The following is a 21,887-nucleotide window of genomic DNA, read 5'->3' as shown; positions in this document are numbered from 1 at the left end:
GAGAGGCATGCCCAGAATGCCTCTGAGTGCAGAGGAGGCTGCTGCAGCACCCACGACAGCATCTGGTCTCTGGTGAAGGCTGTGTAGGTTCTAGAAAGGCTGGTGTTAAAGTGGGATTTGGTATGGGAAGGTGGGGTACGGAGGACATAGGCAAGAGGCCAACTTGAAAGTCTCATGGGCATATTGGGGTTGGATGATTGGAACATTTGTCCTCATCTCTTGTATAAGACCTGTGCATTTGTGCATCACAGTGAGAGAAAAGTCCTGCAGAATAGAATCAATGGCACCATTAGGACTTGCAGGAATATTTCCAAGAGTCTTCAAGTCTTCTATAATATACTGATTTGCCGTTAAAACAATCTAGCTCTTCATAAATTTGTAGCCACCTTATTTGTCTCCTGACTATATTGCTCCTGCTCCAAGGCATTTAACTATTCCCAGCTATTCTGCTAAGTTTATAGAACAGTTCTGGGGATGTGGTAGAGGGGGAGGCACAAAAAGCAACACCATGTGTCTCTGCAGCTGTCATTAGTCATATCCCTTAGCTTAGATTATAAGTCAGTGGGCAATGACAGCCATACAACTGCTACCTGCCACCTTTCTCAGGCACTTATACACACCCAACACAGCCATTTATAACTTGCAATATTGTGTGATAGATAGCTTTGGAACCAGACAGACTTACTTGTTAATTGCAAGTTTGAACTGGGTTTTTAACTTCTGAGCCTCAGTTTCTGCCTGTGAAATAGGAATAATAATAATAACAACAGTATGCAGCCTATAAGATTGCTGTTAGTTTTCATGAGGCAAACCATAGAAACCTGTTACTACCATACCTGGCATATAGTTTTTCTTTGTTTTAAACCCCCCACCCCCAGTGGTAGGGATTGAACCCTGTGCCTTGCTCATGATAGGCAAACACTTTACCACAGAGCTATACCCCAGCCCTGTACTTTTAATTTCTGTAGTTGCTGTTATTCTTCACTATTCCAGAAGCTTCAGCTAGGTGTGTGTGTGTTCCTGAGTGTTACTTCTTTGGGCTACCAGTGTAAGTCCTGATAGTGGTAAAACTTGACCTGCATTTACCTCCAGCATTGTCTTCCTTTGTCTGGAGTTGTCTGCAAGAGGGGAAGGAGTACCATAATGTTACTGTGGAAGAGCCTTTGATTCTGAGGGTTTCCAATCGAGGTTAAGTCATTTGATGGTGATGTTAGTTGTTTATTTTTATTTTTTCCAGTGCTGGGAATTGAATCCAAGTCCATCACAATGAGTTCCATTCCTTGGTTTGTTTTTATTTTTTGCAGTACTGAGGCTTGAACCCAAGGCCGTCACACTGAGTTCCATTCCTAACCTTTTTTATTTTGAGGTAATTCTCACTAGGCCACATTGCTGCATTGCCCATGCTGGGCTTGAACTTGCAGTCCTCTTGCCTCAGCCTCCCAGAGTGCTGTGAATTGTAGACATGTGCTATCATGCCTGTGATGCTGACCTTAGACATGGGTCTTCACCTAAAATTCTTTCTCACCTGTGATATGTGGATAGGCATCTTCCCTGCAAGCTTGAGGATGAGACAAATTAAAGTAGAAATACCTGTTAGGATTTTCTGGCACAATAGAGAAGCAAAAGGAAAGAGAAAACGGCCTTTTGTGAGTGGTGAGAATGCAGAGAGGAACCCACAACCTATGGGGCTTTGGCTTTTTTCTCTGACCGGATACAGATGGAGCAGAGGGTTATATGACCTCGGATTGGAAGGAGTGCATGGGGCAGGTGTTGATGATGTGTGTGGAACTGACTGAAATTTTCTTCACATGTATGGGAAAGGAAGTTGTGATCAAGGCTGAAGGAGGAGAAGGAGCAAGTGATCATGAAGTAAGCATTCCCGCTTTGGCTTTCCGCCATGTTAGACCATCGCCATACTTGTACAGTAATTTATATGAGGGCAAGAACCTTTCATTCCCATCTTTGTTTTGTTAGGAAAGGGCATCAAATCTCTTTGACTGCTTCCTGCTGGATGGGGGCATTGTGTGGGGGTATAGGGGGTTTGACAGGATGACAGTTGATGCCCATGTGGAAGCTGGTACTAGTGTTTCAGCCAGGATGAGGAATTTATCATTGGTGAATGTTTGCATCCTGATTGGAGAAATAAAAAGACAAAGTGCTATGAGGAGGCAGGTCACTGTCATAATTAAAAGGACTCAGGAGAAGTAGAAGGAAATGTGCTCATGACCCAAATGTGTCATTTCATCAGGACCATCGTGAGGAAGAATCTGAAAAATGAGCATGGAGTTAGGAGGGGTGAAGTTATGGGAGGCAATTATTTTTCCATCTGAAAGGGTAAAAATAAAAGTGTAGGTAGGACTTGTCCTTGGTCCAGGGGGTTGAGCTGGAGAGAATGGGAAGCATGAGAAATGTAAGGCTTGGGGCTGGAGATTTATAAAGCTCAGCGGCATAAGCACCTGCCTTGCAGTCAGGCGGTTGTGAGTTCGATCCCCAGTACCGATAAAAAGTTAAAAAAAAAAAAAAAAAAAAAGAAATGCAAGGCTTGCCGGGCATGGTGGCTCACACCTGTAATCCCAGCACTCGGGAGGCTGAGGCAGGAGGATTGTTGAGAGTTTGAGACCAGCCTGGGCTACAAAGTGAGCTCAAGGCCAGCCTGAACTGCACAGGGAGACCCTGTCTCAAAAAGACAAAAAAAAAAAAAGAAAAGAAAAGAAAGAAAGAAAGAAAGAAATGTAAGGCCTGATAGTTGAATCATGTTTGAGAAATCAGACTAAGGATGGGGAGGGCTGTGGCTGTGTCACCATAAGCGGGATGAGAGCCCAGGCCCAGAGGGTGCTAATGTTTAACTAAACAGCTGAAGGTTGAGGTAATTAAGTTAGTTGTTAGGTAGAATAGTATGAGAGCCATCTTATGTATAATGTGGTAGTGTTTAGGAAAGACTGCCTAGAACCTTAAAGTGGAAAAAAAATAACCAATGGAATGTAAGGGATCAGGAACCAAATAGGATAACAAAACATGACTTAGTCTGAAAGTTGTGGCTGTGGGATGATAGCCCTCAGAAAAGGATGTGTGACTACTGGGGCTAAGAGTCTGTCTAGGGCCTGGGAACCCACAGTTGTGTAAGTCAGTGATGATGTCTAAGGCCTGCTGACCTGGGAGAACAAGTTTTGATCCTTGGAAAATCCATCCCTCCATGACAAATTAAAACAGGTATGGCATGGGTAGCATGAGTGGGTTGGAGATATCCAAGACTGTGGGATCGTCAAGGGAAGAAGGGAAAGGAGGGCATGGGTTTGTGGTGCATTGTGATGGTGTTTGGAGGACGAGAGTGGTGGGGGAAGGGGAAGGAGAAGGTAAAGGAGACATTAAGCTTTTGGAGATTTCTACCTAAAAGGGGTGTGGGGCATGTTGGTATTACCAGAAAGCTATAGATGAAGAGGAGGGTTTGGAACCTGCCTGGAATGGGCCCTGTTTGAAAAGGCTATGTAGGTTGGCTGTCAACACCTACTACAGAGATTGGTGATTTAATACAATGGCCTGAAACCTCAGGAAGAACACTCTGACACACCCCCTTGTCTGTAAGTAGAAAGAGTGTTATTTGAGACTTCCAGTGAGACTCGGGGTTCTGAGGAAGATATCTTAATGGGGGCTGTGGTCCCCAAGCCCTGTCAGTCTTCAGCAGCAAGTCTGAGTAGATCAGCCAGTGATGAATCCGGTGGTGATGAGATCTCCTGTGAGGGCATGTAATTAGAGGATGGCTTACCTGCTCTTTGGCAGCTAACACAGTGGCTCTTTCAGTGTCCCTTGAGATTGCAGAGCGGGGAGGGCCCCAAATGAACTTGTGGATTGGGGCATTCTCTTGCCCAGTGTTCTTCTTTGTTGCACTTGAAGCATAGTCTGGAAGGGGCTTGGGCAGCTCTGTCTTGTTTTGGTTTACCTGTCTTGGGAGTCTCAAGTGCCACTGCTAAAAGATTAGATTGATATTTAGCACGTTTCTTTTTTTGTGCCTCATTTTCCTCCTTTTGAGTTTCATCTCTGTTGTGGAAAATAAGAAAATCCATATTAAGAAGGTCTCCTTGTGGGGTTTGTGGGCTAAGTTTAGCCTTTTGTAGCTTTGTACGAATGTCAGGGGCAGACTGAGAAATAAAATAAGAGTTAATAACAAATATCCTTTTATGAGAGTCTGGGTTTACATTAGTAAACTTAATTAGGGTGTCCCTAAGACATGTTAGGAACATAGAATTTTATTAGCCTTTTGGACTTGTTTTAAAACTTTTTATAGTTAGTATGTTTGTGAGCTATTTTATTTATTTTTGTCTTTTTCGTTTTTACCGGTACCAGGGATCGAACTCACGACTGCCTGCTTGCAGGGCAGGCACTTATGCCGCTGAGCTAAACCTCTAGCCCCTGTGAGCTATTTTATTAAGGCCCACAATTATACATATTTAATCATCTTATGTACTTTATAAGAATTTTCCATTTTGGTAATCCCAGCTAGAGTCTTGTTCAGGCACCGCAGCAAGCCCAGAATTATTCTCTGCAGTATTTGTTTTACGTTTTATGATCGGCTTTTTTTTGAGCTGCTTGCCATAGCTGAGTCTGCTATTGTGAGCTGAGGGTGGTGTTCAGAATTACATAAACATCCTTGAAGTATAAATTATAACAATTAGTTATAAATTTAAACTCTAATATAATTTTGTGGGTCAACAGAAAAGGGACCTAATTTGTGGTTGATCTGAGATAGGTTGGTGAGGGAAAAAGGAATGTGAATATGAACTGGACCCTCATTCTTAGCCTATTTCTGAATGAGGAATGGGGATTGAGGCTAAGAATGCTATAGAGTGGGAGGTGTAGATGGCCACCAAGCAGCTAACTGCCCAGCAGGTGTGACTGACCATAAAACGGCTGCTTGTCACCACGCAACAGGGAAGCACAAGATTGTGACTGGTTACCATGAAACCCACAACGTGATGACTGCTGCGGGTTACGTGGGGAGGGAGCACAAGATGGCAGCTGTCCTCCATGAGCAGCAGCAAGATAGCTGCAGAGGACCATGTGGCCTGGGACTGAAAGATGGTGGTCAAGCACCATACGGTCTACTAAGGGGCTGAAACTAGAGGGTTGAAACGTGAGGCCGAGTGTGGTGAGCCTAAGGGGAGAATGGTGATGCAGGAGTAGAGGAGATAGAAGAAGTAGGACTGTCTGATGGGATAGATGGCTCAGGTTGAGGGGACTGAGGAGTCTGAGATTGGGGAGAGGAAGTAAAGGAATAGTTAGAGACTGCTGAGGATGGAGAAAGGGGAGAGGATGAAGCAGGGAGCTCAGAAACCTCTGGTAGAGAGGGGCAAGGAGTGTGGACTTGAGGATTTGGGGAAGGGATGGTAAAGACAGGAGGTACATCATCTAAGGGGTCTAGTGGGGAAGAAGGGAGACATCCTGGTGGAGTAGAATGAACAGAAGTACTTGGGTTGCCATACACAACTGAATGAGAGAACACATGCTCAGTGAAAAAGGCCTGGACATAAGGGATTTTACCAACTTGCTGCCACTGTGTCAAAAGTTATATAATTTTTTTTTTAAAGTTATATAAATCTTGAGGGACAGAGGGTTCAGAAGTCTTCCTTTAGGCCATGGGCTGCCGTTAAGCTGGTAGGTCAACCAAGCCACCTGGCAATAAAGATCAGTTTTTTGGTTTTTAAGGCCTTCCTGAGGCCAGGAGCACCAAAGTTCTCAATGAGTAGGTTCAGGATCTCCTTTCTGTCCTGTAGCAGTATCTTCTCACCTCAAAGCTTTTAGCAGAGCTTGGGATTTGGGCAGTGTGTTAAGTCCTGAGCTGGTAACCTCCTTGGCTTGCTTTCCTTCTCCTTTTAAGTCATCTTCTGCAGCTTCTGCCAACACTACCCATCTTTCTCTTGTTAGGTATGCTCCAAACCAGTCCATCTCCCACTGCTTCCTGTCTGTATTCCCACCACCAGGTCCTGTGTGTTCCACATCTGGCTCTCCTGCAGGGTGCAGCCTTCATCTTGTAATTTTGTGACATAAAAACCTTCTACTCCTGTCTGGGCCTTTGACCAAAATCCTAACAAGCTTTCAACACTCATCTCAGAACTCACCTGCTTTGTTGGAAGAGTTTTAGCTTGTACTAGAGGCCTGGGGTCTGGTGGTTTGTTTTCTGAGTAATCTCAGTCTTGTTTCCTGATTTATAATGAGTCTAATTTCTGATTTAAGGGCCAAGATATAGCTCAGCAGCACATTGCCTCCCTGGCAAGCATGAGGTTCTGAGTTCAATTTCCAGTAAACCCCCACTACCAAATTTCCCAATTTATAGTGTTTTTAAACATGTTTTATTCAAGGAACCTTTTAGAGATTCAGGTATGCAAAAGAAATATATACAAAATTAAAAGACTCAGCCATCGTGTCAGGAAAGGCCAGCGGTGAAAAAAGGAGATACCTGGAGTCGTAATCTGCATTTTATTTTATTTATTTATTTTTGTTTTGTTTTGTTTTTTTAGTAATCTGCATTTAAAAAAAATTCAGGTAAATAATCTCTCTCTTTATCCTTTGTTGAGAACTGCTATTTCAAGTGAAATCATATGGGAAACTCAAAAATGGAGAGAAAACAGAAAAGGTATGAGGAACAGTTTGAAAGGACTCTTACCCTTTTCGGTGCTTTTGCATTCTAAGCCATTCCTTGTAACTGTCATTTCCCTTTCTTCCTGCCTGTGATACAGGTTTTATATGTATGGTGGGTTTCTCTAGCAGAACCGTAAAGCCCCTGGAGTCCGGGCTGTAGTGCCAGTCACCGTGTGGTGTTGCACAGCATGAAATGGCTTTCTGGAGGGTTCAGTAGACTGTGACCCTGGGTCAGTAACACCTGGGACCCCATTTCAGGAGAGGACCTCAAAAGACAGCTGACCATAATGTTAAGTGAAATAAATCTGTACTAGCTTAAGTATTGCATAGTTTCTCTTACAATATGGGAAACCCAAAACAGAAATAATTTAAAGAGCAAAATAAAAGATAGATAACAGGAAACAGCGATGTAGATCTTTTACAAATAAGAGGATCAAGAAGTTGGAGGAGAGGTTAAAAAGAATAAAGATGTGTTAGGTACATGTATCAGATCTCTACAATGAATGTAATCATTGTTTACTGCAAACATGCTAATAAAAATTAGGAGGGAAAAAGGCAGCTGTTGGGGAAGTATTGTTATTCAGAGATACTTTTTATTTTTCCTGGTGAGTGTGTTTTGAGGATTTGAGCTTAGAATTACATTATACTGTTAGTGCATATACTCCTACTCCATTGATGAAACTGCATTTCAGAATACCAGCTCAGCTCGCTGTGTGGGGCTTCCAATCCCTCGATGGTCAGTTGACCTTGCTGGTTTGGGCCTGAGGTGAGGCAGCTCATCATAGCAGGGGCACACAGTGTTCACCTCACGGTCAGGCCACAAAATGATAGGACGAGATTGGGGTCCCATAGTCCCCTTTGAGGGAATGTCTCCAGTGACCGAAAACCTCTCACCAAGACTCCACCTCTTAAGATTTCCATTACCTCCCAACAGAGCCAAGCTGGGAATCAAGCCTTTTAACACATGAGCTTTGGATGAACAAGCTAGATCCAGACTATAACATTTAGGCATTTTGAATGGAGTTATTTTTTTAATCTCTCAAGAACTGTGCCTGGCATTAAAGAATATCACCAGGGTTAGAATTAATTTTGTTTTTTGAGACAGGGTCTTCGTATGTACTTTAGGCTGGCCTTGAACTCACTATGTAGTCTAGGTTTGCTGCTAATTTATAGCAGTCCCCTCTTCAGCCTCCTGAGTCCTGGCATTATAGGTGTGTGCCACACCTTTGACTATTGATGGTTTATTTTGTATCAGAAGTTATATGCTAAGTGTTGAGGCTAAAAATTTATAAAGTATCGCCTAGGTTCTCAGTTTGCATTGTTAATTAGTGAGACAGACTAGGTAAGAGATTATTCCACTACTGCATGAAGAGTGTTACAATGAAAACAAGTGTAGAGAATGATCCTGGCATTCAGAGGTTTCCTCACTGTTGTAATGCAGGAAGTTTGATCAGAGAAAGCTTTGTGAAGAGCCTACACTATGTGGAGAATGGATTGGACGGGGTTGGATGGTCAGGACTAGGGATAGTAGATTGGGTCAGCTCAGTGTTTGCACCTGGGGCCAAACAGAGGCAGTGAGGCTGGCAGTCACAGACAGTGGCAGAGGAAGGTGGCCTAAAGTTGGAGAGTGGCAGCAGATGTGGATGGATTTGTATTTTTTGTTTGTTTGTTTTGTACCGGTGATCAAACTCATGACCTTGGATTTGCCAGCAGGCGCTTATGCCATTCCTGGCTGGATTTGTATTTGTTAAGAAAGCAGCACAGGCCGTGAGGGGCACAGAACAGTTAAGAATGTCTTCTAGATTTCTTTTGCAACTCGCTTGGCTAGCTAGAGCTCATAGGAGCAGGCTTGCTGATGAGCAGACTTTGAAATGTGAATACAAGAGCTGTGACTTTGAGGGTTCATGGTAGAGTACTTCTCAGAGTAGTCAAAGCCCTGGCCTTGCTCCCCAGCAAACCCTGCCCCTGAAGGAATGTGAATTTGAAGGAGCTGAGTTACATTCCAGTGCGTGTGATCTGCAGCCAGGAAGCTATTGGGGTGTTCAAGTGTGGATTTTTGAGTGCAAATCTTAGGTAAAGAGCAGGCTGAGAGGTGGAGCAGGGGAGTTCCAGGGAATGCAGGGCTTGTGAGGGGATAAGAGAACCTGGCTTAGGAAGGAGACTTGAGTTGGAGCAGTCAGGAACAGTGTTGACTGTTCTGCCTGCAGATGGTTTCTGCTTATTTTCAGGTCTCAGTATAAGTAACACTTCCCCAGGGTGATAGGCTTCTTAGAACCTTTCTGAATGTGACTAGGTGTTTCTGCTGGGTTCCCATTACACCCTATACTTCCCCTGACATAGCACACATCCTGATTAATGCTGGTGGTAGTGTTAGACTCCCACACGCTGTAGGGAGGTAGAGCGGGTTGTGTGGTAGAGGTGTCATCTCTAAACTGAGAGTAGTAACAGAGTTGTGGGAATTCAAAGAGATGGTATGCAGATAGAATCTTCTGCAAGCACAGTCTGCACTGATTAGCAGCGGTGGCGCTCAGTTTTTTTGTCTGCATTTCCTTAGGCTAAAAGTGAGTTTTATTTGTCTTTCTTTCTACCATTTGATATTTAGGGTATTCAGGAGCCATTGGTTGAAATGAATTGGTGTATTAGAGATGGCTCATCTTATAACTGAGGTGTACTGCTTGAGTGTTGGCGCAGCCTCATTACCGCCCTGTGATTTTGGGCCACTCCAAAACAGTTCTGAGAAGAAATCAGATTGACAGCTTTTTGAATGCTGGCCCCAGCTGTATGATGTGGGTTTCAGTAGGTGTGTCTCTTTTGGAACATAAATTTGCTGAAGAATAGTTCACGAGTCTCAGACTTTCTTATCTTGTCTGGTTTAGACTTGGCCAGAAGGGACTGGTTCTGGCTTAGCATGGGTGGGGTGATTAGATAATGTGGGTTAGTGGCAGTTGCTGGTCCTGGGAAATTGTTGATACAGTGGGATCCAAAATGGATATATCTAGATCTTTTTGATCTGTGGGGTAAAACTTTTGGGAGTTGGAGGATTTATTTTTTATACCTTTATCCTTTTAAAAATTAAAACAAACATAGTAGCCATAGCATTGAGGTTAACACGGAAATAAGGAATTAACAAAAAATGCCTAGCCCCAATCCTACCACTCCAGTAGAACTGGTCTTCATAGGTGTCAAGTCTCTATTGTGATTCAGTGTAGGCCACGGAGATATCATAGTTTTAAAAATTATAACATACTATATGCAGTTTTTGCTATAATAGCAAGCTTTGTCCAAACTCAAATGGGGTACTAAGAGGTGCTATACAGAGGCCATTTTTAACTTATGTAATGTTGAAAATTTCAAAGGAGTTAGGTTTTGAGAAGCCTGTCAATATAACCAGTAAACCGGTTAATAATCTCCTTAATTGTTAAAGGATCATTTCTTTTAATGCCATTTCCCCCCTGCACATTGACCCTAATGGTCAATGAGATCAGTGAAAATTTTGTAGGGCTGGGGATATAGCTCAAGGGCAAATCCCCTGCCTGGCAAGCGCAAGGTCCTGAGTTCCATTCTTTATTTAAAAAAAAAAATTGTCACATTCATAGCTATAAAAATAAGATTGTAGCACTCAGGAGGTTGAGGTAGAAGGACCACCATGAGTTTGAGGACAGCCTGGGCTCATAGTGAATCTAAGGCTTTTCTTTACTTAGTGAGAGCCTGTCTCCAAAAAAAAAAAGTTCCAATTTGCTGACCTACGATTTGCTGTCAGTCAGCAGGGAGCCTCATAGTGGAAGATAGTGGTAAGATAGAAGGGACAGAGATGAAAGGGAGATTCTGGGCCCTTCCCAGAAGCCAGATGCCTTCCTGGAAGCCAGATGATGTGGTAAGAAGCTTTCACTGTCCAAAAGAACAAGGATAGTACAGAGACAGTTGATGAATTGACTGCAAGATCCTGGGATGATGTCAACTGTTGTCCTGCTACAGTTCTTTCTGCACAGGTTTCACAAGTAAATCTTTCTGGATTAATACATAGCAACCTTAAAGGGAATGGAGGCTCTTTCTCTACTACATTAGGCTATGGTTAGAGCATTTGGTGATGTCATCTAGCTATTGTTTCTTTTTCTTTTTTTTTTAATTGGTACCAGATTTTGAACTCACAACCACATGCTTGCAAGGCAGGCGCTGATGCCACTGAGCTAAATCCCCAGCCTCTTAGCTATTGTTTCTTAATTTCCTATATGCTTCTCCAGTCCCTGCTGATTTTAAGTCAGCTGCCTAGGCAATTAAAAATAAATAAACATGCCAGGCCTGCTGCCAGTAATGCCAGTATCTGTAATCCTAGTTACTCAAGAGGCAGAGGCAGGATGGTCTCAAGTTCAAGGCCAGTCTAGGCAGTTTAATAAGACTGTGTCTCAATTAAATAAAAAAAAAAAAACCCTACATGTATAAATAGAGCTGAAGTTATAACTCAGTAGAGTGCTTGTCTACCATGTGCTAGGATCTTGCTTCAGTCCCTAGCACAAGGGAAAAAAAGATAGATACGTATTTTTTAAACCTCTCACTGCTTAAAGTCATTTTTAATTAAATTATGCAACACAATCTTTTGAGTACTTACTCTGATTCTGAGGACCAAGACCTGCTAACAAAGTATTTACAGATTGGTGAGTATCTTGGTTACTTTTTTCTTGTTGCTGGGACAAAATACCCAACACTAAAATGAAGGAAGGAAAGGTTTATTTTAGCTCACTGTTGTAGAAGTTTCAGTCCATAATCAGCTGGCTCCAAGGCAGGGTGGCAGGCATGTAGGCATCACTTTAAGGCAGCCAGCAAAATAAGTCAGAGCAAAAGTGGGCAAAACAAGCCCCTTCTTCTCCCTTACAATGTTTGCAGACCACCCCCCAACCCTCAGGGCAGATGTAGCACTCACAAAATCTCCTTGCCCTCCTGCACAGGATTAGGATATTTACAAAGTAAGAACTAGTGCTAAGGAAGAAGTTGCATTGTCAAAGCTTTGTAAAGATCAAATTGCATAGCCTGTAATTGCTTGTCCTATGGAAATGACAATTTGTATACCTGCAGACACATGTTCATTATCAGGAGTTGGGTGCACCTGTGGAATTCCATCTTGATCGGAACTTACCCTGAAATCCACACCCAGCACCCAGCTCCTTCCAGACACTGGCCTCTTCCTACCCAGGCTGTAACTCCTGGCCCCTCTTCTCCACTCAGCCACATTTATTCACCCGCAAGCAACTAGCAAAACTTAAAAGAGAGGCTTTCTTTATGCTTCCTGTTTGAATCCTGATTTGTGGGAATTCTCTAGGTTATTTCTTCTCTCAATTCTGATGTGTATTTTGATCTTGAAGAGTAGGGTGGCTGATGGTAGTGATGGTGGTAATTCCCTGCCCCCCAGTTGCTTATCTGTAAGAATTTTTTTGGGAGGGTACCACAGATTGAACTCAAAACCTTGTGCTTGCCACGAAGACACTTGTGCTGCTGAGCTGTTATCTTTTTTTGTTGTTGTTGTTATCTTTAAACATTGTATAGTGTATAATGTTTTGGAAAAAAAAATTTTTTTTTTTGGACTTTTTCCTTTTTATCGGTACCAGGGATTGAACTCACAACTGCCTGCTTGCAAGGCAGGTGCTTATGCCACTGAGCTAAATCCCCAGCCTCAATTTTTTGAAATGTTAACCAAAGGAAATTTATATATTAGTTATGGTTGAGTATTGAGGCATTTTAAATTCCAGTATTTGTGTGCTTACATAGGGCCACCCCCATTTGTTACAACTTTCAACATGTTAGTCTATTTGCAACAAAATCTAGAGCTACACATGCCTGTAATCTCAGGACTCTTAAGAGGCTGTGGGAAGAAGATGACAAGTTCAAACCCAGCTGGAGCAATTTAGCAAGATCCTGTTTTTGTTTTTGTTTTTTTTTTTTTTTGTCTTTTTCCTTTTCATCGGTACCGGGGATCGAACTCACGACTGCCTGCTTGCAAGGCAGGCGCTTATGCTGCTGAGCTAAATCCCCAGCCCCAAGATCCTGTTTTAAAATGAAAAATAAAAAGAGCTGGAGATGTAGTTTAGTGCAAAGGCTGAGTTTAATCCCCCATACTGTAAGAAAACAACTGTTCTTTTGGTTTTGTATTTCATTCTGAGTGTTCCATTGAAAAGATACAAAACACTCATACTTGAATCATGGGGTTCTAGAAAACACATCCTATAAATAAACAATACCGCCCCTCCCGCAGGACTGCAGATATTCCTATATACTAGATAATCAGAATCTTTTGGAAATAGGGCCAACTTGAGAGTTACTGGTTTCAGGAGTTCCTGATTCACAAAACAAAAGAATTGAGGGACCTCTTAAGTAGACTGAATTTAGTTTACTGTGTTAACTGTGAGAAATAGGAGTTACTATATTCATATGGCTGAATCTTGAATAATTGCAACTTTTAAGTAGTACACTGTATTTGAATTCTTTGTTTACTCATGAAAGGATAGCAAAAAAGGGAAAAAAGGAAAACCAGAAGCACAGGAAACTACTGTGTTCAACAGTTATAACAACTCCATTCACTGAATACCCAGGCCAGGCATGTATATATGTATCTTTTCAAGGCCTCCTATTGAGTAGGCTAGATCCTATTTCACAAAGGAGAAACTCAAGTCAGGTTAAATCACATGCCAAATGTCACAAGAAGCCAGATTTGGATGGTGGCCCCTAAGTGTGTATTGTTATTTTTTAATTTATTTTTATTTTAGTCTTTTTCAAGACAGGGTTTCACTATGCAGTTCACGCTGACCTTGAACTCAGTGATTCTCCTGCCTCAGCCTCCCAAGTGCTGGGATTATAGGCATGTGACACTACCCTTGGATGTATCACTTGTTTTTATTACATACACAAAGAGACGATTGGAGGTATGTAGGAAACGACAAAAACCTAAATCATTAGTATTTGGTATGTTAAAAATAGTTTTCCACAAAAAGATAAGTGTTGCAAATGAATTACCACCTAATGTGTTTTTCTTCCTTGGATTTTCTATTTAGGAGAGAAAATAAATAATAAACATATATTCTAGAAAAATAAGGAAGCTTTGAGGAAATGAAATGTTTGAATTGTGTCCTTTTACCACATGGGTGCCAAATGCAGTGGAAAGAAATTGTGTTCCAAACAACCTTCAGGAAGAGCAAGGGATGTTGCTTCTTGGAGTTTTGTCCCTCTGGCTGAATGAAATTCATCTGAGGACAAAATTTCAGTGGGTTTTTCTGAACAGTACTGGGGACTGAACCCAGAACCTTTTGGTCACTCTGTAGCCCAGGCTGACCTCAAACTGGAGGTGGTCTTCCCGCCTGAGCCTACCGAGTGCTAAGATCACAGTGTGCCGCCATGCCCAACACGGGGCTCTCGAAGTTAAAATCATGTTGAAGTGGAGTCTCTTGTGCGTGACCTCACCAGACAGGTGGTACAGCTTTTATTCCATTCTTTCAGACAGGGCAGTGCAACCAGAACTTGCAGTTAAGACCCATCCAGAGTCCTGATTTTGTCTGGTGTTTTTTTCTTTGACAATGTTTATTGGAGATAGTAAATAATATGTGTATATTTGCTCCCCTGCCTAGAATCCTTTGGTTGTTCCTTGTTGCCACAGAACAAAACCTAAATTCTATGCAAGAGCACGCTAATTCTTTAGGCTGGGTCCTGTCTTAGCTGTATTTCTCACTTTTCTGGAAGTAAAACTTGCTTTGGTGTGTTTGCATCTTCTCGTTTCTTTCCTCTTTTCTCTGCTTGTCCACTTAATTAAACTCCTGTACATTCTAGATTTGCCATTTTGTAGGAGTGGCTTTTTCCCTATCCTTTCTCCCCATTGGTCTCCCTACAGACCTAGATTCATCTGCTCGCTGCTTGAAAGCCACCTTGGAGGGGAGCACTGGTGAGAAGGAAATTATTCAGGCCCAATCTTGAAAAGGTGCAAGCAGGCTGTCACCCTCAGAGCATTGTTGTAGAGCAAGACAGGAAGTGCAGTGAGGTCGTGTGCCGAGTGGGGTCTTGTCTTCCTGTGTGTGGCTTTCTCTTTGCTCAGAATACCTTAATTGAGCTCAACCTGCTGTGGCTAGTTGCTGTACTCATTTTTTGTTTTGCATTTTGAGACACGGCCTGATGTGGCCCAGATGATCCTCTCACCTCAACCTCCTGTGTGGTGGAGTTATAGGCAAATGTCCCCATTCTCAGCTCCTGTACTTCTTTAGACAAACACAATTACTTTTCTGCATGTTAAACGTCTTTATACATTGAGATGTAATCTGAAAGTCATCATTTATTCTGGATTCTGTAAATCTAAAGAAAAATTGACAGTTATAATAATATTTTAAGTATGTGTTTTTTGGGAGTGCTGGGAACCAAACTTAAGGACTTTCACTGGGCTACATCCCCAACCCTCTTCCCTTTTTAAAAAAATTTTTGAGACAAGGTCTTACTAAACTTACTGGGCTGGGCTTGAACTTGCAGTTCTGCTGCCTCAGCCTCTTGGAATTGCAGGTGTGTGCCACCATGCCAAGTGTGGCTTTTTTAAGGGTTTAGAATGCTAGGCAAGGGGAGAGGAAGAAAAGTCACAGCTAACAAGGGAATTTATTATAAAAATACAGATATGACTTATGGACCTTTGGGCCAAAAGTGTGCCTCACTAGAGTCTGGAAAGCCATGAGAGTCCAGGCTGTTATTGTTTGTGTGTCTGGGGGTATGCTTTTATCACTGTTGATCCTTTTCCTGTATCTTAATTCTGGGCAGAAGAGCTATCTCTGCCTGCCCATATTGGTGGCCTGGTTTATAAGTCTGTAGTTTGAGCAGCTAGCTTGATTGCTCTGAATCCTCCAATCAAATTAACAGGAGAGAGGAAAGTGATTAAGGGGATGCTTGTGGGACTACTGTCCTCACTAGTTGCCTAGGGCAGTTGACTAGATTGAGATGGCTCACTGCAAGAGTTGTGAGTGCAGGGAATAGTGGCATGAAAGGAAAGGAGTTTGGGCAGGATCCTAAACAGTATCTCCATATTATTTTGATCCTGGAATATAAAGAAAGAATTTCACTACCCATTTAAAAAACTAAGGTAGAGTAGCTTGGAGTTGATGTAGATGATAATACTTGTGCTCCTAAAACAGTAGGCCAGTCTTTCCCAAGCTGGCTGTTGGGTTTGGACTAGGTTTCAGGCACTAATAAAGATGATTGTTACAGTTTTCCATCAGGTAATTGAATATAATGAATAGCTTTGATCTCTCCTCAGAGAAGGATGATAGAATATGTCAAAAGTAATTGTGCTTCAATTTAGTTCTTTGCCAATGACATAAGAAACTATCAATGAGAATTTCTAAATTACCAAACACCTGGCATTTACATATGCAAGAACAATTCCTTTTGCTTAAATCCCACAGCAGTGCATCAGAATTACCAGGGGCATTTTTTTTTAAAACAAAACCAGAGGCCCTGTCTGTATCTTAGGCTTCTACTTGCCTCAAGTTTGAGAAGCACCATTGCAGAGGCACTCAATCTGTTAGTATCTCCCAAAGCAGAAATCATAAGCACCTCCCAAGTGGGTCATGTTCAGAATGAATTCTCTGGGAAAGCCATGACATTCTTTCTTTCTTTCAATTTTTTTTTTTTTTTTTTATTTTGAAGGTAGTAAAATACAACAGAACTAGACGGAACAAAGTCAATTTGGACAGTGTAGTGAAATTGGTACAGAACTTCACAGCAGGTTACCGGGATAATAGTAATGGGTAGCACAGTATATTGTTATTTTCACAATAGTTGTTCTTTCAACCAGGAATAGCAAAATAAAATGAAATACAGAATGTTATAGAACTTTTCAAAACAGAATATTGAATAGACCAATACCATTAATCAGAATAAAGGAAAACAGTGGTAAAAATATTTGCCTTCAAAGAGATGGTAGAAGGAAATCCTGCTTATTTGCTATATTGCATATGGACAACCTCCCAAGAGATGCTCAGATCTCTAGCTCCCATTTGCTAAGGAAGTGGTCAGATTGGGATGGGATGTTTGATTCTCAGCCCATGCACTAGTAGGCTCATGGCTGCTTACCAGGCAGGTGAGCTGGTTGCTTGGTTTCCCAGAACCCTAAGTTCCAGCATGGCGTGGATCTCAGGAGACGCTGCTGGTTCTCCCCTGGGGTGGCCGCAGCTTGTCGAGCCACAGCCGCTTACCTGGGGGAGGAGTTGGTTGCTTGGTTTCCCAGCGTCCTAAGTTAACATGTTGTTGGTTCTCGCCCTGGGGTGGCCACGGCCGACATTCTTTCTATTTCAGCCTTAAAATGAGCTATTTCTCTGTTCCTTAGCTATACCCAAGTTTCTCCCAGTGTCATAATACAATCGGAAATCACAGATTCATGAAACTGATTTGTTGGAGACGGTTGAAGCTGAATACACTTGTAGGGCTATGGTGTGGCCCGAGCATGATTGAACTGAGAAGAGGAGACCCCTCAGGGGGCAAGATAGGCCAAAACAGCTAAGGCCACCTGGAGACTTTCTGGATAGTTTTCCTTAATTAGTGTCAGTCGGTAGCACTGAAGGATCCTTGAACCCCTCCCAAGATCCTGTTCAGGTTTCCTTCATTGTCCCCTCAAGCCCTTACTTGTTATGATTAAATACAGGCTGCCTAGTCAGTCTGCTGGCCAGCCAGCAGAGTTATGAGCTCTGCCCAGGATTTTAGTTCTCCTGCAGCCCTAAAGACCATGTCTCATTCCTTTGGGCCTTTGCCATGCACCATTCTAGGGGATTGGGGATCTAGGCACAGACCCCAACACTGATTCTACCAAAGTAAAATAAAATAAATCAAGTTTTTGTTTGTTCACAAAACTAGTTGTGTCTTGGAGAATTTTCCAGTCAGAATTTGACTGATGGCATCCCCATTGTGTCATTTAGCATGTTTCTCTGATCCAGTGTTTCTTATAACTTGTTACAATTCCATAAATGCTCAAGCAGACTGAGGTTAAATATTTTGGCAAGAATACTTAATAGATGATGTGGCTTCAAGGAGGCTTCTAGGCTTTTTTCAGATTGTCCTACTTGGTCCTATTGTAGTCTTTCTCATTGCTGTGTTAATGGTCATTTATGATCATCATTTTAGAAGCAACAGGATTTACTAATTCTGTCATGCTCAGTAAATACTAAACCGAACAGAGGAATTTGAACAAGTTTACTGGGCAACAGTGACACAGCCCTAGCCCTTGTTTTGCCTTAGAAGTGATTATAAGGTTTGTCACTATCTTGTGTTTTTAGGTATTTTGGAATTATCAGTGAATGCTTTCAGCTGTCGTTACTGAGCCCTACTGTTCTATAAAGTACACGATTTGTACTGATAGATGCACTCACATTTTCCTGTTTTTATTTTTAAGCCTTTCTCCCAAGAACGCACAATTACTGGGTGTGGTGGTGCATACCTGTAATCCCAGCATTCAGGAGGCTGAGGCTGGAGGATCGATGAATTCAAGGCAATCTGAACTACATAATGAGGCCCTGCCTCAAAAAAAGAAAAGAAAAAAACAAACCAAGAACACACAATCTTTTTTGCTTCCAACCCTTAATTCTCACTGGGGAGAGAGAGAAATTATGATGCAACGTGTCTTCTGTTCCTTTGTGGCTTATTTTCTTATGTGTCACTTCAACTCGTTCCTTTACACAGGGACCCTTATGTAAGGGGACACTCCTATCCTTATGCTGGGGACAGCTAGTATTTTATGTTGTTGGGGTTTTTTTGTTTTGGTTGGTTTGGGTGTTTATTTGTTTTGTTTTTTTTTTGTGGCAGGGTCTTGCCTTGTTCAAACTGGTCTTGAACTCATGTAGCCCAGTAGCCCAGGCTGGCCTTGAATTCAGCAGTTTCTTTTTGTTTCAGCTTTCTGAATGCAGCGCGGCACCCAGCTCTAACTAATTAGTTTGATACATTGATTGTCCCCCAACTTGTTAGAATTTTGTCTTCCTTTGTTAAGAACATGTTTTTAAAAAGCAGTTTGTCAAATAAACACAAAGCTCCTGCATATGTGATGGTTTTGGGTGTGTATGCTTTTATGTTATTTTGAGCCCTCAAACAAAGGAAAGCTTGACCTTTTCTTTGTTCTTCTGTTTTAGGAAATTCACACAGATGAAAAGGAAGTAACTGAGAAGGAAGTCACCCTTCACTTGTTGCCAGGTAACAGTCATGTTAGCATCATACCTTGTGTGCAGCTCAAAGCCAGTGATAAATTATGTCATCCTTACAGTTGCTATATATAAATTCCTTTGTTTCATCCTCTGGCACATAACAGTAATGAGTTGGACAGATATTAAAGTTTTTAATTCAGTAACTGCACACCTGGTTCTGAGTGTTACAGCATCTGGAAAGAATTTTTCTTATTTCTCTGTCATTCAAGCTGATAAAAATAAACCTGAGAAATTCTCAGTTCTTTCCAAACAAATGAGGCCTTTTTCAGATTGTCCTACATGGCCCTATTGTAGTCTACAGTTAGGAAAATCACAGTTCCCTGAAGAGGGCTGCACCCCACATACTTTCTCCCTGCTGCCCATGCTTGTTGTCCTTGAATGGAGCAGCAGCATGGGCCTCCGAGGGCATCTGTTGGTGGGTGGCCTCACCTTTCAGTCTCTGCTGGTGCATCTGAGCCCTGGAGGCAGGGAAGCTGGGGTTTGCCAACCATACGGCTGTCCAGGTTTTACTTTTAAGTTCATTTAGTATGAAAGGCCATGGATTATATTTCTGAGACAAAAGAGAGTGACTAGAGCTACAGTTAGGTTAAAACCACTTCAAAGTTCAGGAACATAGGGACTTCTGGGAGAACATGGCAGATAGATAGCAGTAGCTACAGAGGCTCTCTGAAATACCCCGCTTAGAATCCAGGTATGGGGCGGTGCGAGGAGTCCTAAGCAAGGGGAGATATACCCTGCCGACCCAGGAACGAACTAAGCTCAGAGAAACCAACTGGAAACGCAATCCTGGTGCTATAACAGGAACAGATAAAATCTCAGCATGGAAGCTAGAACCCGTGCCATTGGAAGCCGAGACTTGAATTTCCTGCTGCCGCTGCTGCGTCCAGATCGGCACGGCAGGGAGAGAGACACACGAAAACTCTGAGAATGGGAATCAGCAAACGGAGTTGAGAATGGGACTGGCAGGGAGCCCTGCATTGACCTGCAGTGAGTGAGAGGAACGGGGACCCTTCCATAGAGTAGGAGGCTTCAGCAAAGGACATACTGGGACTGGGCAGACTTGCCGGAACAGGATGCTGCAGTAACTTTAGTCACATATTCCCCTCTCAAGCGGGATTGGTGGGGAGTACCTGGCCTGGGTGATGCTGCTGACTAATACCCAGTAGGCTAGCCCAAACCAGGTCTCAGCGCGTGGAGGTGCACCCTAGCAGTGAAGCCTTCGGTAGGTTGACCTGGAGGGGCAGGCCCAGCAGATGCTGCCCAGGTCTGTCTCCCTAGTACACTGCAGTGGGCGGGAACACCTAGCTGGCGCAGTTCAAACAAACCGTAACAGACAAAGAGAAAAAAAACTGGGCCTCCTATATTTGCTTGTATGGAAGGAACAAAAAGTATGAGAAGAGGAAGCAACAAGAAAGGGTCCTCAGTCCCCAATCCTGAGAACACTGATCCAAGAAAGGTGAATGCAAAGGAGAATGAGGAAAGAAAACATGCAATATCAGACACGGCACGAATAGACATAAAGCGATATTTCTGGAGCCTCATAGATGAGTTCAAAAGAGAAGTATTTAACGAAACAGAGCAAGATATAAATAGAATAGTTAGAGAAATGCTAAGCACCGCCCAAGAAAAAGCAGATGGTGGAATGGAAGAACAGAAAAAAAGGGGAGAATTGTTTGATGGAGAAAATAGAGAAAACATAGAATATGTGAAGCAGGTTCTAAGAGATTACCAGGAAACTAAAGACTATTGAAAGCTGGCATAACAGCTTGAAAGAAACTAAGGATAAATTATCTGAATTGGAGGGCAGATTTGTAATATGGGAGCATGAAATGAAAAACTTCTTAAAAATAACAAGAAAACAAACAGCAATAATACAAAGGCTAGAAGATGATAAGAGGATGTATAACTTAAGAATTAAGAACATAAAAGAAGAAGTAGGGGCACAAACAAATGGACTACAAAAGCTATTCACAGAAATAATCCAAGAGAATTTCCCTAATTTAGCAAAAGGTAAAGATACTCAGATGTATGAGGCATACAGGACCCCAGCCACCTACAACCCAAACAGAGCTACACCCAGGCATATAATAATCAAAATACCAGAAATCCAATATAAGAACAGAATATTAAAAGCCATCAGAGACAACAAACAGATCACTTACAAGGGAACATCCATCAGAATTACAGCAGACTTCTCGGCACAAACTATCAAATCACAAAGAGCGTGGGGGGAAATAATTCAAGCTTTGAAAGATAATAGCCTCCAGCCAAGATTGATATATCCTGCACAACTGTCCCTGGAAATTGATGGAAAAACAAGGTGCTTCCAGGATAAAGAGGAACTAGGGGAATTTGCAACCACCAATTCAACTCTACAGAAAATACTGCAGGATATTCTAAAAAAAAGAAAATACCAAGATTCCAGAAACAGTGGCAGAGAGGCCACAATGAATGGAGCAGAAAGCGAAATGAAGAAGACAGACTGAAAACAAACGACAGAAAAAGATCTCAACAGAAATGAAACAGAGAAGATTGGATGGTAGGAACAGCTATTTTGGAGAAAACAAGACATTATAATAGCTAGTGCTGATTTAGTATCATCTTGTTTTGAAATCCCATCAAGCTTTTATTCTTCTGTCTCCATCAGTCTTAACAGGTTATGTCTTATTGGATTTTATTATATGTGATAGTATAAGCAAAAACTTTTATAGACAAGGAGATTATACAGAAACCATTGTTTATTTTCTGTTAGTTGGCTCTAAATACCCTGTAATACTGTCATTCTCTTGAATGGTTTTACATTGTCTTGGTATGTTTGGTGCTACAGTATATGAAGTTATACTCAAAGATTTCGAGGAAAGAGACACTATGGTAAATACTTTTATGTCAGGATATCTTGTGGTGAAACACTATTTTGCTTAAATGGTTATGCTTTGACCTGTGCTATTTTGTTGTTATGCCCTCTTTTGTCTCAATCTCCTTTTTTTAAATATTTACTTTTTTATTTTTATCTTTTTTAATTAAGGGAAAAATAAATTAAAAATAGCAGGATAC

The 21,887-nt window shown here is 42.0% G+C and overlaps 1 protein-coding gene across 1 annotated transcript in view; it reads left to right on the top strand.

Moving 5' to 3' along the window:
* Mtmr12 (myotubularin related protein 12) overlaps positions 1-21,887 on the top strand; it is an 80,755-nt gene that overhangs the window by 14,087 nt on the left and 44,781 nt on the right. The window contains exon 2 of the mRNA XM_003470231.4: positions 18,762-18,822. Within this exon, the coding sequence (XP_003470279.1) occupies positions 18,762-18,822 (61 nt within the window). The remainder of the gene's footprint in view (positions 1-18,761; positions 18,823-21,887) is intronic.

The sequence above is a fragment of the Cavia porcellus genome, unplaced genomic scaffold (assembly GCF_034190915.1).
Source record: "Cavia porcellus strain 051 isolate PalLab524CR breed Dunkin Hartley unplaced genomic scaffold, mCavPor4.1 scaffold_11, whole genome shotgun sequence".
Lineage (NCBI taxonomy): Eukaryota > Metazoa > Chordata > Mammalia > Rodentia > Caviidae > Cavia > Cavia porcellus.
The sequence above is the reverse complement of the archived record's forward strand: the minus strand, read 5'-3'. Positions and strand labels throughout refer to the sequence as shown.